The 15183-nt window shown below is 45.7% G+C and overlaps 1 protein-coding gene and 1 long non-coding RNA gene across 4 annotated transcripts in view; one reads left to right on the top strand and one right to left on the bottom strand.

Annotated features, from left to right (window-relative positions):
- The window catches only part of mkln1 (muskelin 1, intracellular mediator containing kelch motifs), a 39285-nt gene extending 27390 nt beyond the window's left edge, over positions 1-11895 (bottom strand). For 2 of the 3 annotated variants that reach the window (XM_048234302.1, XM_048234301.1), the window contains exons 1-9: positions 11791-11895; positions 10570-10639; positions 6476-6618; positions 5904-5992; positions 5293-5402; positions 4780-4972; positions 2533-2610; positions 2295-2360; positions 477-589 (exon numbers count right to left, since the gene is read on the bottom strand). In XM_048234302.1, the coding sequence (XP_048090259.1) occupies positions 477-589; positions 2295-2360; positions 2533-2610; positions 4780-4972; positions 5293-5402; positions 5904-5992; positions 6476-6618; positions 10570-10639; positions 11791-11870 (942 nt within the window). In that variant the 5' untranslated portion in view covers positions 11871-11895. Of the gene's footprint in view, positions 1-476; positions 590-2294; positions 2361-2532; positions 2611-4779; positions 4973-5292; positions 5403-5903; positions 5993-6475; positions 6619-10569; positions 10640-11282; positions 11377-11790 lie in introns of those variants that run through there. The other variant, XM_048234303.1, reaches the window with a different exon arrangement.
- A 2836-nt stretch (positions 11896-14731) lies between these two features.
- The window catches only part of LOC125288311, a 60843-nt gene continuing 60391 nt past the window's right edge, over positions 14732-15183 (top strand). The window contains exon 1 of the long non-coding RNA XR_007192475.1: positions 14732-15073. This is a non-coding gene — a long non-coding RNA (uncharacterized LOC125288311). The remainder of the gene's footprint in view (positions 15074-15183) is intronic.

Below are 15183 nucleotides of genomic sequence, written 5' to 3'. Positions count from 1 at the left end.
GGCTTGTGGGCTTGTGGTGCGGTTCACTCAGGTCAACTGCTGTGTGCTTGTCCCGTGAAGCTAGCGCCTGCCGCAGTCAGGGGCCAGAGGGGCCGACACCTGAGCCAAGCGGTCTCCTAGCTCCGTATTACCTTATCTGTCCTCATGCACTGGCAGACCGCTGTGAGTTGCGCAACAGAACGCAGGGCGATGCAGCATTTGCTCGCTCAACCGCTCACTCGCTCACCCAAACGCTCACTCGCCCAATCGCTCGCCCAAACGCTCACTCGCCCAAACGCTCACTCTTTCAGTCGCCCAAACGCTCACTCTTTCAGTCACTCTATCAGTGTGTGCTATCTGAGTGCAGGAATACCCCAAGGGAGTGTTTTGGAAAGGTCTTACTCATTTACATGAACACAAGCACACACACACACACACACACACACACACACACACACACACACACACACACATACGTACAAAACACACACACACACCTCTTTCTCTGTGTCTCTGGAGAGACATGCCCACTGGTTGTCCTGAACGCTGTACGCCCAGAAATCTGCTAGGTCCTGCGTGCCATCCCAGCCACCAAACAAATACACCGTCTCTGAGAGAGGGGACACACACACACACACAGACATAGAGTTATTCAGGTGTCACCTGTCTCACTTGGCTTGTTCTCACACACAGACGAACACACCCACACCGACAAATAAACACTGCGCTACATTGTTTTCAGGGTAACAAATGATGTAGGAATTCCGTTGAGCTTCAGAGAAAGTTTCATTTGAACAGTCACTACTACTTTACACTAGATGGTCTGAGTGAGGGCTTGCTTTTGAGCATAGATAGATAGATACTTTATTGATCCCCAAGGGGAAATTCAAGTCATGCTGCATGACTGTGTGAGTGTGTGTAAGTGTCAGTGTGTGAGTGTGTGAGTGTGTGTGCAGGGGTAGAAATTAACTTTTTGGCCTAATAGTCAAAGTGGCTAGCCTAGAAATCTAGACGCACCCTAGCGGCAGCTAACTTCGATCAGGCCAATCACATCGTGTACATAGTCGGTAGGCGGGCTTAACATAATGATTGATGGCAGAGTTGCAACGGTGTGAATTCCCTGCTACTTGAAAACAAAGAAGATGGATGTTGCTGTTGGCGAACAGCACGACTCGAGTTAAGCTTTTTTTAAGTTGGCAAAAGTTTGAACAACTAGCTCCGCTGGTGGGAAACGCATGGGACTCATGATGATGCATGCAGAGGGAATTTGAAAGACAACCGTTTATCCCGCCCCTCAGACTGAGCACTGCGAATGATAAGTCCCCAGATCCTACATCTTGATGTGGGTCCGGCTCGTCAGGCTACAAAGTGGCTGGTAGATGAAAAAAATCACCGGCCAGACATATTTTTTACTGGCCAAAACTAAACAGTGCTTTTCATAAGTAGCCAATCATTAGCCTCTTATTCAACTCTTCAGAACGCTGTAGAAGTAGCCAATCATTAGCCTCTTTTTCAACTCTTCAGAACACTGCAGAAGCTTGCACGTTCCGCTGCACGTTCCGCTGCATGTTCTATTCAAATGAACGCGCTTCCCAGAGGTCCTGTAATCAGACAGTGTTGGAGTGAAGTGGACCAATTACGTGGCTCTATCTTGGTCAGTAATCAAGGATCTTTGCTATAATGACCACTGCAAAAATATGACTGTGGCAACGGGTTTTGAGCTATGAATCACGTCTTTCATATCATTCTGTAAGTACTGGGTACGCCATCACTGAAAGTGAAGGTAAGCAAGCAATAGGCTACGTTTCTATGCAACATCTGAAACTTTCAAGTTCTGTTGGTGTGGCGATCTAGTTGTTTTCTCAGCAGATGCATGAAAGGGTAACCAAATAACCGTAAGACTCGTGAAGTTTCATTTTCTCGTAGCCGCATAGCCTATCGGAAAATAAATCCTGATCATGTCAACATTGGGCGAACGGAACCACGAGGCAAAGTGGAGTTGATATGGCAAGCCAGTTTAACACGACAGACTGAAGTAGCAGAGTTGATATGGCAAGCCAGTTTAACATGACAGACTGAAGTAGCCTATTCTTGCAGTTGATAAGCAGCTGCTTTCAACACGCCAACGTGACGCAGTATCTGCCACAATTCAGCCGCCAATACAAAAATATACGCGCCATTGGTGCTTGGGAGTGCTAAATATCGAGCCCCGTGTGTGTCTGTGTGTGTGCGTGTGTAGATCTGTCTGAAACAGACAGACAAACAGAGAGTGAGTGGGTGAGAGTGTACAAGTGTATACGTTTTCAAAATCTCACCTGTCTGCACATCAATAACCATCTGATGGCCACCTCTCATGCCAGGCCGGCTTTCATCTCCATCACCTGCCCAGGAGAGAGGGAGAGAGAGAGAGAGAGAGAGAGAGAGAGAGAGAGGCCAAAAGATGGGGAAAGAGAGGAAGTTAAGAATCATAGTGAAAGTGACAGTAAGCAGAAGTCACATGATGTCACACATTCTGTGTGTGTGTGTGTGTGTGTGTGTGTGTGTGTGTCGTACCTTTGTTGCATTTGGGGATGATCTGACTCCAGCGGGGTTTATACTCCTGCTGACTGATGTACTGGTTGAACAAACCATCTGCAGCAGATGAGGGGAAAGGAGGGTAGAAAGAGAGAGAGAGAGAGAGAGGGAGAGAGAAAAAGAGAGAGGGAGAGATCGAGAGAAATAGAAAAAGAGAAAGAGAGAGAGAGAGAGAACAGGAATGGATGATCAAGGAAGGAGCAGAGGGTAACAAGAGGAGTAAGAGAGCAAGATGTGGCAAAGGTAGTAGGGTTTGGTTATACACACACACACACACACACACACACACACACACACACACACACACACACACACACACACACGGAGAGAAATGTACAAGAGAGAGAGCAGAGGAGGAGAGGAAAGAGAGAGAGCAAAGGAGGAGAGGAAAGAGAGAACAAATGGATTACAACACGTGGCAACAGAGGAAGAGGGGAAGAGGCAGCACAGCTCATCGGCAGTCTCCATGGTCACCATCTACGCAGCTCACATCACCAAGGCTGGAGGTGTAACAGTCTGTCACATTCATGTCAGTCACACACGCACAGGCTACTGCATCACCCTAACCTTTCCCAGCCTCGTCAGTCACACACACCTGAATCATCACTCACAGACAGACAGACAGACAGACAGACACTTTCTTCATCCCGAGGGAAATTTTAGTAATGGGGGAATCGTACGCCGTCACTGAAGCATGACTCCCTGCTACGCGCACCGACTCTGCAGGTTCGGGGGTGAGCGCAGGGGATTTGATTCATGAAGGCTGTTTCACAAGACAGGATTTCAGTTAGCCGGTCAACTGTGGTGAGCGACACCCAAGTACTCTGGGAACCTGGAACATTATGAGGAAAGTTCTGGAATTTCAAGTTTGACTTCTGACAGATGTTTGGAACATTGTGAAATACCTCCAGGTCACGTTTACGTTTCCCTGCAGGCCTGTCACAGCAGCGTGAGCAAATGCAACAACATGTAACGTTGCATCCTCATGAAAACCAACTCAAACAAAATGTGAAAACAGAAAAATTTGTGTACGTAATCAGGTGTAGCCTAATCGTAGTTTAAACCATCAATTAGACAACAGAATCAGTAGGGTACCAGTTTTGTTTCATTGTACCAGGCCTACTGTATGCCAAAAGCAGGCTCGGATGAAGCTTGTTGGATTAAACACACGGTTTCCACACCGCAGTAATCAACCGTGATAAATATGATATTTGAAAAAGAAAATGGTAATTGTTATCGTCAACATTTTTATCGCGGTTTACCATCATACCGGTAATCGTTACATCCCTAGAACTGACCTAGTGTGGTGGGACTGTAGGTGAGGCCGAGTGTGACCTTGTATGGAGCATGACGGTCATATGGAAAGAGGAAACACAAGGCCAAGGCCAAAGAGAGCCCTTCCTGCTTTGTGTGCTTGCGTGGTCAGCATAAGGGTTATGCTATGGCCACAGGACTTTCAGTTTGACCCTCAGCCTTCTCCCCAACACACACACACACACACACACACACACAGCCCCAAGTTAGGTCACTATGAGGTCATTCTTAGGGTCGTATCCACTTTGCATGCAGTCCCAGCAGCGTGTGCATTAAGCAGTGCCCATAAGGCTGTGGCGGACAGTGGACACAGTAGCCATGGCAACTCAACAGTCAGTCCTGTGGCGAGGTGACGTTATAAGAGCTTCAGGTGGCACCGGGGCTGTGGTCATGTGGTCACTTCCACGTCACGGTCACTTCGGCACCACTTCATAAGGTGTCGGTCAGTTAACGAGTCAAGAGTGGCCGGTTCTTCATGGTGATTTGTACCACTTACAATTACACAACCATCTACATCTCTACACTTGGATAGATAGATGGATAGATAAATAGATGGATAGATGGATAGATAGATAGATACTTTATTGATCCCCCAGGGGAAATTCAAGGATGTGTATTTACTCTACACAAGATTTGCCTGCCATTTGTTTGTCATTACTTTCCATGACGCACGACATCTGTGACTGTGTGTATAATCTAATAACAGGCAACGTGCACTGCTGCAGCCTAGACTGCCAAAAAACTAACATCCCCTTGGGGAATACACAAAGAGTGTCTCTCTACCTCAACTTTGACCTTTGGGTTTGTTGCTGTGAAATACCACCCCCCCCCACCCCGAACTTAACTGTCTGAACTTGAACTTTGACCTGTGACACCCTCACCTGCCTCACACACACACGCTCACTCGCTCACCTCTGACGGCCTTGTCGATGAGCTCCTCGCAGGCGTCGAAGTCGCCGCTCTGCACTAGGCGTGCGTGCAGATGTGTGAGCATGGGATGTTCCAGAGCGATGCGCGTCTTCTTCTGCAACGATTCGAACGCCTCCGTGTAGTTGTGCTGCCGAAAGTGTTTCAGACACAACCGGATGGCCTCCTGCTCCCTGTACTGCTGGGCCAAAAGGCCAACACACACACACGCACGCGCACACACACACGCACGCGCACACACACACACGCGCGCACACACACACACACGCGCGCACACACGCTTAGTGCTAAAGTGAATGTTTTAATGTCCTCATCACAACTGGCACATATATATATTGACTCAACGTTTGAATAAAAAAAGGATTGTAGAGGCGAGTGTCTGAGCAAAAAAGGGTCATGTCTGTGTGTGTGGATCCATGTGAGTGAGTGGGAGTGTGTGTGTGTGTCCATGTGAGTGAGTGGGAGTGTGTGTGTAGGGGGACAGAGGCACACACACACCTTGCTGTACCAGTTCAAGCAGGGCTGGACCACGTCTGGCTCCTCAATGCCGTGGAGCTCGATGTACCAGATGCTGAAGTTGAAGCTTGGTCCCCATGACATAAGAGGCACTACACACACACACACACTATGCATTCTGGCTTGTGTCTATTGTCCTGCCTGTGTATTTATATATATTTATAAAACACTAACACAAAGGCAAATTGTTTACTACTGAATAAACAATTGGATATCCAACGCCCCATTCCACCCGTAACATAATTACAGCAGCAAGAATCAACAAATAAAACCATAAATATCCAACAGATTACACACTTTCATGAACACCAATTTCAAAAGCCATTCTGGTCAAATTAAATCTAGTGTCCTTACATTCCTTGGCCTCGCGTGGACATTTCCCCCATTCGAATGAGAACACAGCACGGCTTTCTACGCAGGTATTTTTAGATCTCTTCCTACCACCTGCTCCCAAACATTACATTCATATTTATGTTTCATAATCTTAAGAGCCCACAGAGAGAGAGAGAGAGAACATTGAAAAGGAGGAGAGCATGCTCACCACGCTATCTTAGGATTGGTCGCCTTCAGAGAAAGTGGAGGGTTATGCTCACCTATCTTGATGAACCTGCAGGGAAACATCTGCTCCTCGATCTTGTGCTTGAGCGTGAAGGTCTCCTTGTTGAAGTCATTCTTAAGACCACTGAGGGGAGGAGAGAAGAGGGGAGGAGAAGAGGAGGAGGAGAGGAGGAGGAGAGGAGGAGGAGAAGAGAGAGAAGAAGAGAGAGAAGAAGAGGAGGGGAGAAGAGGAGAGGAGAAGAGGAGAGAGAGAAGAGAGGGAAGAAGAGGAAAGAGGAGAGAGGAGAGGAGGGAGAAGAGGAGGGAGAAGAGGAGGGGAGGAGAAGAGGGGATGAAAGAGGGAGCAAGAGAGGAGAGGAGAGGAGAGGAGATTAAGATATTTGATGTAAGTACGCTCCTAAGACAAAGAGTGTTGTCTAGTTCCTCTTCCCTGAGCATATGATGTGTTCCTGCTGTGTTTAATTTATTTAATTCATCCTTTTTAAAGAGCAAGGCCTATACATTGTTTTTAGTTAAATGCAGTAACACAACAATAATAATTTTAAAAAAAACATCAACAACGTTTGCTTAACTGAACAATAACAGTGCAGGGTTGCTACTGGCTCACCTGGACAGAAGCTCGGTCATGTTCTCCTCACTCATTCCCCCAAACACCTTGAACTTCTTCAGGTTGCACACGTGGGTCTTCTCGTACTTCCCAAAGGTGATGCTCTGCACGATGGCCGGCCGCTCCAACTTCAGTGTCAGGTACTGCCAAAACAACAAGGACAAGCTGTGAGAACCAGGCATCACCAGAACGACACAAGCATCTAGAACCCAAGAACCAGAACAAGGACTGCAGCTTCAGGGTCAGACACTGCCAGGCACAGACACGCTTTTAGAACAGCAAGAACAAGAATGAATACCTCAACTTTTTGGTTGGCATTGCTGAGACCTCACAGGAGTGTTAAGAGAAATGGGCAATGTTATTAAAAACTGACTGATCCAAGATGTAGCAATGCTCCATTTGGATTAAGGTCATAAAAAGTATCAAACTAAAGAGTCACAATCTCAATATGGCACACAGGGAACCTGACTAATATGGACGTGGAGGAAACACTGTGACTAATATGGAGTACTGTGCGTACAATGTGATGAGAATTGTAACTCTAATAAAACCCTTAGAGTTCCCCTCCTACTAAGAATACCAAGTACCATACTAATACCAACAACTAATTTACCAAGAATACCAAGACTGAATACACCAAGAATTCACCTCCTCACCACTTACGGAAAACTGAATCCCTTTTCAAACCTTCAGTTTCATTTCGACATCCTCTGCCATCAAGCGCTTTTTAGAACATTCAGAAGGGAAACCTGCTCCTCACAAAGCCTAAATTACCAGTGAATTCCATCCAGGAAAACCCCCAAAGGAGCAAGGCCCCCAGTCCCCAAAGGAGAAAGGCCTTGGGCTCGAATTTAATTGACTGCCAGATGCATATGAACTAAAGCCATCATGTAGCGTGTGGAAGCATTGCACTGATTCCCACCCATGTTTGGGCTTCTGTTCGCACGCATGGGATTAAATTAGCAGAAGTTAGCATTAGCATTATGCCAAGTTATTCAAATGGCTCTGGTTCATTTTGGCTCGTTGCCGCCTTTGGTCGTTGCCGGTCAATAAAATTAGGACTTCTTGTGTACAGTGGGCTTCTGGAGGCACGGTGGGAAGGAAGAGGAAGAACCTTCATGTGTACCGGACACTACCAAGTTCACTTAGAACCGTCATGTGTACCGCACACTACCAAGTTCACTTAGAACCTTCATGTGTACCGGACACTACCAAGTTCACTTAGAACCTTCATGTGTACCGCACACTACCAAGTTCACTTAGAACCTTCATGTGTACCGGACACTACCAAGTTCACTTAGAACCGTCATGTGTTCCGTACACTACCAAGTTCACTTAGAACCTTCATGTGTTCCGTACACTACTTAGAACCTTCATGTGTTCCGTACACTACCAAGTTCACTTAGAACCTTCATGTGTACCGCACACTACCAAGTTCACTTAGAACCTTCATGTGTTCCGTACACTACCAAGTTCACTTAGAACCTTCATGTGTTCCGTACACTACCAAGTTCACTTAGAACCTTCATGTGTACCGCACACTACCAAGTTCACTTAGAACCTTCATGTGTTCCGTACACTACCAAGTTCACTTAGAACAAGTCATGTGTGCGGACACTACCAAGTTCACTTAGAACCTTCATGTGTACCGCACACTACCAAGTTCACTTAGAACCTTCATGTGTTCCGTACACTACCAAGTTCACTTAGAACCGTCATGTGTACCGGACACTACCAAGTTCACTTAGAACCTTCATGTGTTCCGTACACTACCAAGTTCACTTAGAACCTTCATGTGTTCCGTACACTACTTAGAACCTTCATGTGTTCCGCACACTACCAAGTTCACTTAGAACCTTCATGTGTTCCATACACTTCCAAGTTCACTTAGAACCTTCATGTGTTCCATACACTACCAAGTTCACTTAGAACAGAATGCACCAATGAAGCACCTCTGAAGCTGATCCTAATGCAAACAAACAAGCAAACAACATCTCTGTGGATGCACTGGGAAATACGCACCCTCACACTCCCGATGCACTAGGGAAATACGTACCCTCACACTCCTGATGCACTGGGAAAATACACACCCTCACACTCCCGATGCACTGGGGAAATATGCACCCTCACACTCCCGATGCACTAGGGAAATACGTACCCTCACACTCCTGATGCACTGGGGAAATACACACCCTCACACTCCCGATGCACTGGGGGAATAAGCACCCTCACACTCCCGATGACTTTGTCGATGATAAAAAGCCACTCATGAAAACGCTGCGCGAACACAACTTATGTGTACGACTTATGCTAGAACTTAATCTAAGAAAAATAGCACTAAACTTTTTTTCTTAAGCACAGACCATTCTGACAGGACGGCAGATCTGACAGCTGGAGAAACTACTGCTGTTCAACGCACAACTAGAATTATCCGCAACGAGCCACCGACTCATCAATGTGGAGAAACTACTGCTGTTCAACGCACAACTAGAATTATCCGCAACGAGCCACCGACTCATCAATGTGGAGAAACTACTGCTGTTCAACGCACAACTAGAATTATCCGCAACGAGCCACCGACTCATCAACGTTTCAAACGCCGTTAGGCTCTCAAAAACTGTCACTCACATAATTTTCCTCCCTCAATCAAGACGGGTGCCAATTACGCCCCTCAAGTACAGTCAAGGTGAAGATGCTTCACGCCATCATAAACAACTGCTCCTGTATGGATGGGGAGATGCTTGACGCCATCATAAACAACTGCTCCTGTATGGAGTGGGGTTGCTTGGTGGCCGCACTATGCCAATAGCAGGACTGCATTTCCACATCATTTGCACAAACATTACAGGTATGTGGATCAGTCTTGGCCACCTCTTTATTGGGAAGAGCTTTTCTCTGATGAAGACAAATACAGCCTCCATTAATCAATCCTTACTTCCCATTAAGACACACTTAACTAGACTGTTGTACCTCAAATCCCACTGCCATGCTAGCAGGACTTAGAAGCTCACACTTCACAGAGCCATTTCAGTGACTTAACCATGAGTGTGTCTAAATAATTCCATCACATTTCTGAGCACACGTAACAGTAATCCATCAGGTGTTCACATTTAGAAAAGGCTCCATGTGCCGCCGCTTCCACACAGACGCAATCCGGGCTGGTCGGTTGTAGGAGCAGCGATTACCAATAGGTGGGAGGGGTTCAGCCTCTAATGGTAACGATGATGACGATGGCGACAGCGCTCGGCTGTTAAAAATGACAGCCATCTGCCGGTTGGCAGCTCAGGCATCGACTGCCTACCGCTGTGGGCACTGCCCAGGCTGGACTGATTGCACCCTGGGAGGAGTCCACAGCAGATCGATGCTCCGTTCATCTTAAAGAGTCCTTTACACATTATCTGCCATGAGAGCTAACAGGGCGTCCTGCCGACAGTCATTAATTCAGTCCTGTGTCTATCTGCTGTAGCCCTGCTGCTGGAACATGGGGCTCATCAAACCCTGGTCATCAGATTAATCTCAGCAAGTGGAGAGCACCAGACAAGAGACTAGATGACGAAGACTGTTCATAGTGTAACTGAGGTCTAAATATGCAGCATACTACAAATTAAGGGATTCATTTGGTTTATTTTCTGTTTTTTACTCTCTATGTGGTTAGTCAAGAATGGTTTGTATCTATGACAGTAACTATCATATGCTATGCTTCCTTCAGACAACCACCACGAGTATGAGCTGGTATGTGTATGAGAAAAGCCAAGCAACAAGAGACAAAGCGAGAGAGAAAAGCCATGTTTCAGCAGGTGGGCCCAACTTGCCCACACGTAGACTCTGCTAATCTGAGTCAGAGTACCATGTTAGCTCTCATGGCAACCACTGGAAGAGCACTGTCAATATGAGCGCATCAGTGATCTAATTTAGACCAGTCGCCATAATGTCATCCATCCATTCTTGCAACCACAGCAGTGGGAAACCTTGTGTGCATCTCTGAGGTAGCCTTCAGCATGCTATTACCCTTTGAAACATGTCAGTGATTCTCCACTGACACCTTACCTAAGTAGCCTTTTGCCACTTGGACGACGGGAAGAAGAAATGTTTACCTGTGGAGGGTAGTTACTTTCAGAGGACCATCGTGAAGACTGGTCACTGGGCTTATCCACCAAGATGTTTCTGTAAACAATTAAGAAGGTTAGAGTTGATGAGAGAAGAAGCCTGGAAAATATAAAACCTGTTACAATGTGAGAAATTCGCACAACGGCACTGCACATTTCGGCCAATTTGGCATTATGCACGTACACTATAGGCTACCGACTACAAAGCAATATGCACGTACACTATAGGCTACCGACTACAAACATGTTTATTAAAAAACCGCATCCTTCGCACCACTGCCAAACAATGTGCATTTTAAGGAGCATATCTCGTGCAGATAGACTAATCTTTAGACACCTCCAGGTCATCAGCACTGTCACCATTCCTGTATCGTAACGTTTCGGTATCAAGTAACGATAGAATAATGAAATTATTGTCCTCGTGACCGTCTTGCAACTCATACTACTGTCATTAAGAGTCTAAAATAGATAGCTTGCATTTCTGCTTGGTTGATCGTTACTGTCATCATCAGATTTCCCTGGTAATACGAGCATCAGCGAGCGTAGCCAGGGTTGCTTGAAGACCTTGCTAAACGGCTAACGTTAGCTGGGTAGCAGCTAGCCAAGTTACACAACCCATCTCGTGATGATATACTAACAAAAATAAGGTTACATCAGCAAAAAAGGAAGTAACATAAGAGTTGAAAGCAGTCCGTTCTTACCGGACAGGTGGCGCCCTGAAAATATAACTGAAGATCTATAAGATGTCTAGTGCTATCTTAGTTACCACTAGGCAGACCCTAGCCAGCGAGCTCAAAACTGTTATCTAACCCCCGTTAGCTTTGAGTTGTGAATTAAGCCAAATAGCCTACATGCTAACAGTTAGCTTCGTGGCTACCTTGCATACGTTGCAATTTGTGATAAGACGAATCTGCAAATAGTGTGCAATGCAAGAACCGAAGACAAAATGTTTAAAAGCCCATTGTATTTGCAAGGTGTTGTCAGAATATGAGCGCGGTATGGGCATGAAGTTAAACGAGCTGTTTTGTTCCCTAGCCTTATCGGGCCAATTAGGTGGCTCACTTGCTAGCTAACCTGGTTGTCTAGGTGGAGTACTTGGCCCGCTTTCAACTTGGGTCGAGATGAGAATAAACATATGACCGATTAGGACACTTATGTCACCGAAATACAAAGAGAGAATCACGGTCCGTCTGTGAATGTGTTACTCACTCTGGCAAGTATGTAGAGGAGTAAGAGCTCCATTTAAAAACACTGTAGGAAAGCACTCTGTTCTCAGGAGCCACCGCCATCTTGTTGCACAAATAACAGGCAGCAACGATCGTCAAGTAAGATCTGGGAGTGACATCTCTTAAAGAGACAGTTCTAATTTATTTCTTTACAGTCCCTGATGCATCTTATAACCTAGTCATGGCCACTAGTAGCCTATGGGGTCAACATGTATTCCTCACTAGTAGCTCATGCTGGAGGAAGGATAGATAGATAGATAGATATACTATATAATTTAAATTTAAAAAATCCACAGTGTGCTTGAGGATGATCAAGCATGAGACACTTGCAGTGACAGGGCAGTAGTTCTGTGTGCATGGTGAGGTGCTCAAGAGAGTGAGTGTCATGGTGAAGGTGCAAAAAGTAGTGCAACAGTAGTCCTGTAGTTCTGTGTGCATGGTGAGGTGCTCAAGAGAGTGTGTGTCATGGTGAAGGTGCAAAAAGTAGTGCAACAGTAGTCCTGTAGTTTTGTGTGCCTAGCTGTGAATGGAGAATTTTTTGGGCATGTTTTTCTTAGCCTGTGACAGGGACAAAAAAACGGTGGAAAAGGTCAGGATGACAGGTCAATATTTTGTCAACATTGTTTTTTGATATTTACAAGGCCCACGCCTGAAACTTCCAGGAGCAGTGATGACCCTAATTGGTCAAACGTGTTAGGCTCCTGTGTAGTTATTACTGCCAGTGCAACTACTTAGTATTCAGGAGAGAGCTGCCATTCCACGCAAATGCCATCACTTGCAAAGCTGTCAGGGGACTACGATTTAGGTGCATGATCTAAAAAGCCCTGTGAACAGGTCCCAAGGCTATTAACGGTCCAGATGATTAATCTTCTGATGACTATGAGCTGTACATGTGTGATGGGCTCTAAAACAGTTTTCCCCAACCCTGCCACGACATTAGGATCAAACACATTTATTTCTTGGATTTTTCTCGAGCAATCCTTTTGATGCTGTTCATCATAAATGGCAGAGGAAGATATGTTCTTGATGGGTGCTTTGTCTAATCAGCCAAGAGATCATGGTATGTCTGAGTTTGTCATTATTACAAAGAAATTCAAATGATTCAGTCTTGCTGTTTTATTGGGATTGTCCTTTAGACAGATTTAGACTATCTCCCAGTAAAAGATACATAAAAAGCATTAATTTGTTTGTCTTAATACTCTAATCTAGCTTTTTTAGTTTAGCTCTATTTTGGGGTAAGACTTTTAGGCTGATGTATAGGCTACTTTTGAACATCAGATGTTAGATGAATCCCTCTTGACCCCTTTTCATGTTACGTGTGTGAGGGAGCGAGCTCACTAACTGTATGTCTAAGTGTGTTGGGAAGTTTCACTTAACATGTCAAGAAACCAATTTTCGATGAGCTGTGTTTCAAATTCGCACACTGGCTCTTCCCACTGTAATCACTCACAGCCCACGGACATGGAGGGGACGCGGGGAACGGTCCGGGGCGTCATTACGCGGGTATAAAAACGTTTTGGTGCGTCTATGCATTGATTACTACCATAATTTCTCATGTGACCCACCCATTCCTCCTTGACCCTCACAATATCAAAGCCAATTAGCCGAGGTGATTCATGGTCAGAGCGAAGTTGTCTTTGTCCGGAAGCGAGCTGATGTAAGGGAAGAAGATAATGTCATTTCAGCTAAGTGCGCCAGCACTTCGGGGTGCTTGGCAAGACGCCATCCTTAATTCACCATAAATGGACATCGGTCAAGATTTTCATCTGTCCTATACAGTGTTTCCACCTATGCGTCATCATGCGTCAAAGGATTCCTTCATGTGATATCCAGACCTTTGTTTTGCTTCCATACCGTCATATAGCCTAATTCTCTATTTCACAGTCTCTCACTTTTGTCCCACTTTTCAAGTCCATTGCAGTTTATTTCCCAATGTTGCTCTAACATGATTTTAATTCATCTGAGAATGCGCACACAGTAGCCTATGCCATCGCATAGACGCGACACATAAACATGTCATGGGTAACATGTGTGGCAACCTGTTAACGATCTCTGACCAGCCAATACAGCCCCCCCCACACACACACCCCCGCCACACACACACACACACACACACACCTCAATGACTGTGCAGGGATTCGATCACGTGGGAGGTCCCTTTAAGTTTCCACCGACAGAGGCTGCGGCCATCACATGATGAACATGATTTAATGAAAACGCAGGGGCAGAGACCCGCGGAGCAAATGGAACTGCGTAGCCTATGCCATAGCCTACTCACAGTCAAATCAGAAAAAGTGTGTTTTTTGGAAATCAGTTTTACACAACCGGCGAAGTAAATCTAAATGAAAGCCAGGAATGAACTTGCACTTGACATCCTGCAAGACTTCGAACAGCTATAGGAGAAATCCGAAAAGTGCTTTTGTCACACCTTTTTTCTTCTTTCGGTGTCTGTGCGTATTAGAATAATCAGTTATTTATAGTAGGCCCTAGGCTGCTATGCACACATTGATTCTAGTAGCCTACGATGCTTTATCAAACTTCGCCGTCAACCGCAGGTGATTTCCCTGCATGTTGTTATTACGCTGACTAGGAGGGACTAGGGAGGTAGTTTTCAGCAAGTGATCTGGGACGGCGCAGAGGATTCTGCTGCGGGCTGTGACTGCTTGCTCCGAAGAATGCGCTTGTTGCTACGAGAAGATTGTTGGTCAGTTTTCTTATGGCAGTTCGGGTCCGCATTCCAATGTACGTTGCGCACATATTAATAGGCCTCTAAACCATATCGACATGGCAAGTTTATCAACGACGGAACACGAGATTGTTTGTTTCATTAAGGCTTCAGCTGAAATCCAGAGCTTCAGCTGCTCGTTTACCCTAGGAACATCACGCCCCCTAACTGCGTAGCTGGCATAAAGATGTCACAGGAACTAATGGAGTGCACAACCGGTCAGCAAGAGACCAAAAGGGAGCCGAAAAAATGACACAATCAGGGAGTATATTATGTTTACTGTCGAAAATAAGACTGTATTTTGAGAAACAGAGGAAAGGGCCGAGGTAGGGGATAACTCTGCTCCCGGAATCATGACAGACGAGCTTCTGGCATTTTCACCGGGGACGCACTTTCATAAGTTGCGCTGTTATTTCAGTACCGTCGTCATCGTTACACAAGATAAAGCGGACATGGGTGACGTTCCTATGATCTGAACATGGAGGTTCAGTTGCAGAGAGGAAGATCGTGGAACCAAACGTCCTACAGTCTACTGCCAATGGTAAGAAGACATGTTTACGGCTTGTTTTGTAGGCTACATCCAGAGGCTAGCCCCATGGAATAACAGCAGGTTTAAAATTATTTAAAAAGATAATGATAAGCCGCAAATAA

This window comes from Alosa alosa, chromosome 23 (genome assembly GCF_017589495.1).
Source record: "Alosa alosa isolate M-15738 ecotype Scorff River chromosome 23, AALO_Geno_1.1, whole genome shotgun sequence".
Lineage (NCBI taxonomy): Eukaryota > Metazoa > Chordata > Actinopteri > Clupeiformes > Clupeidae > Alosa > Alosa alosa.
Note: the sequence above shows the minus strand (reverse complement) of the source record. Positions and strands in the feature narration are given on the sequence as shown.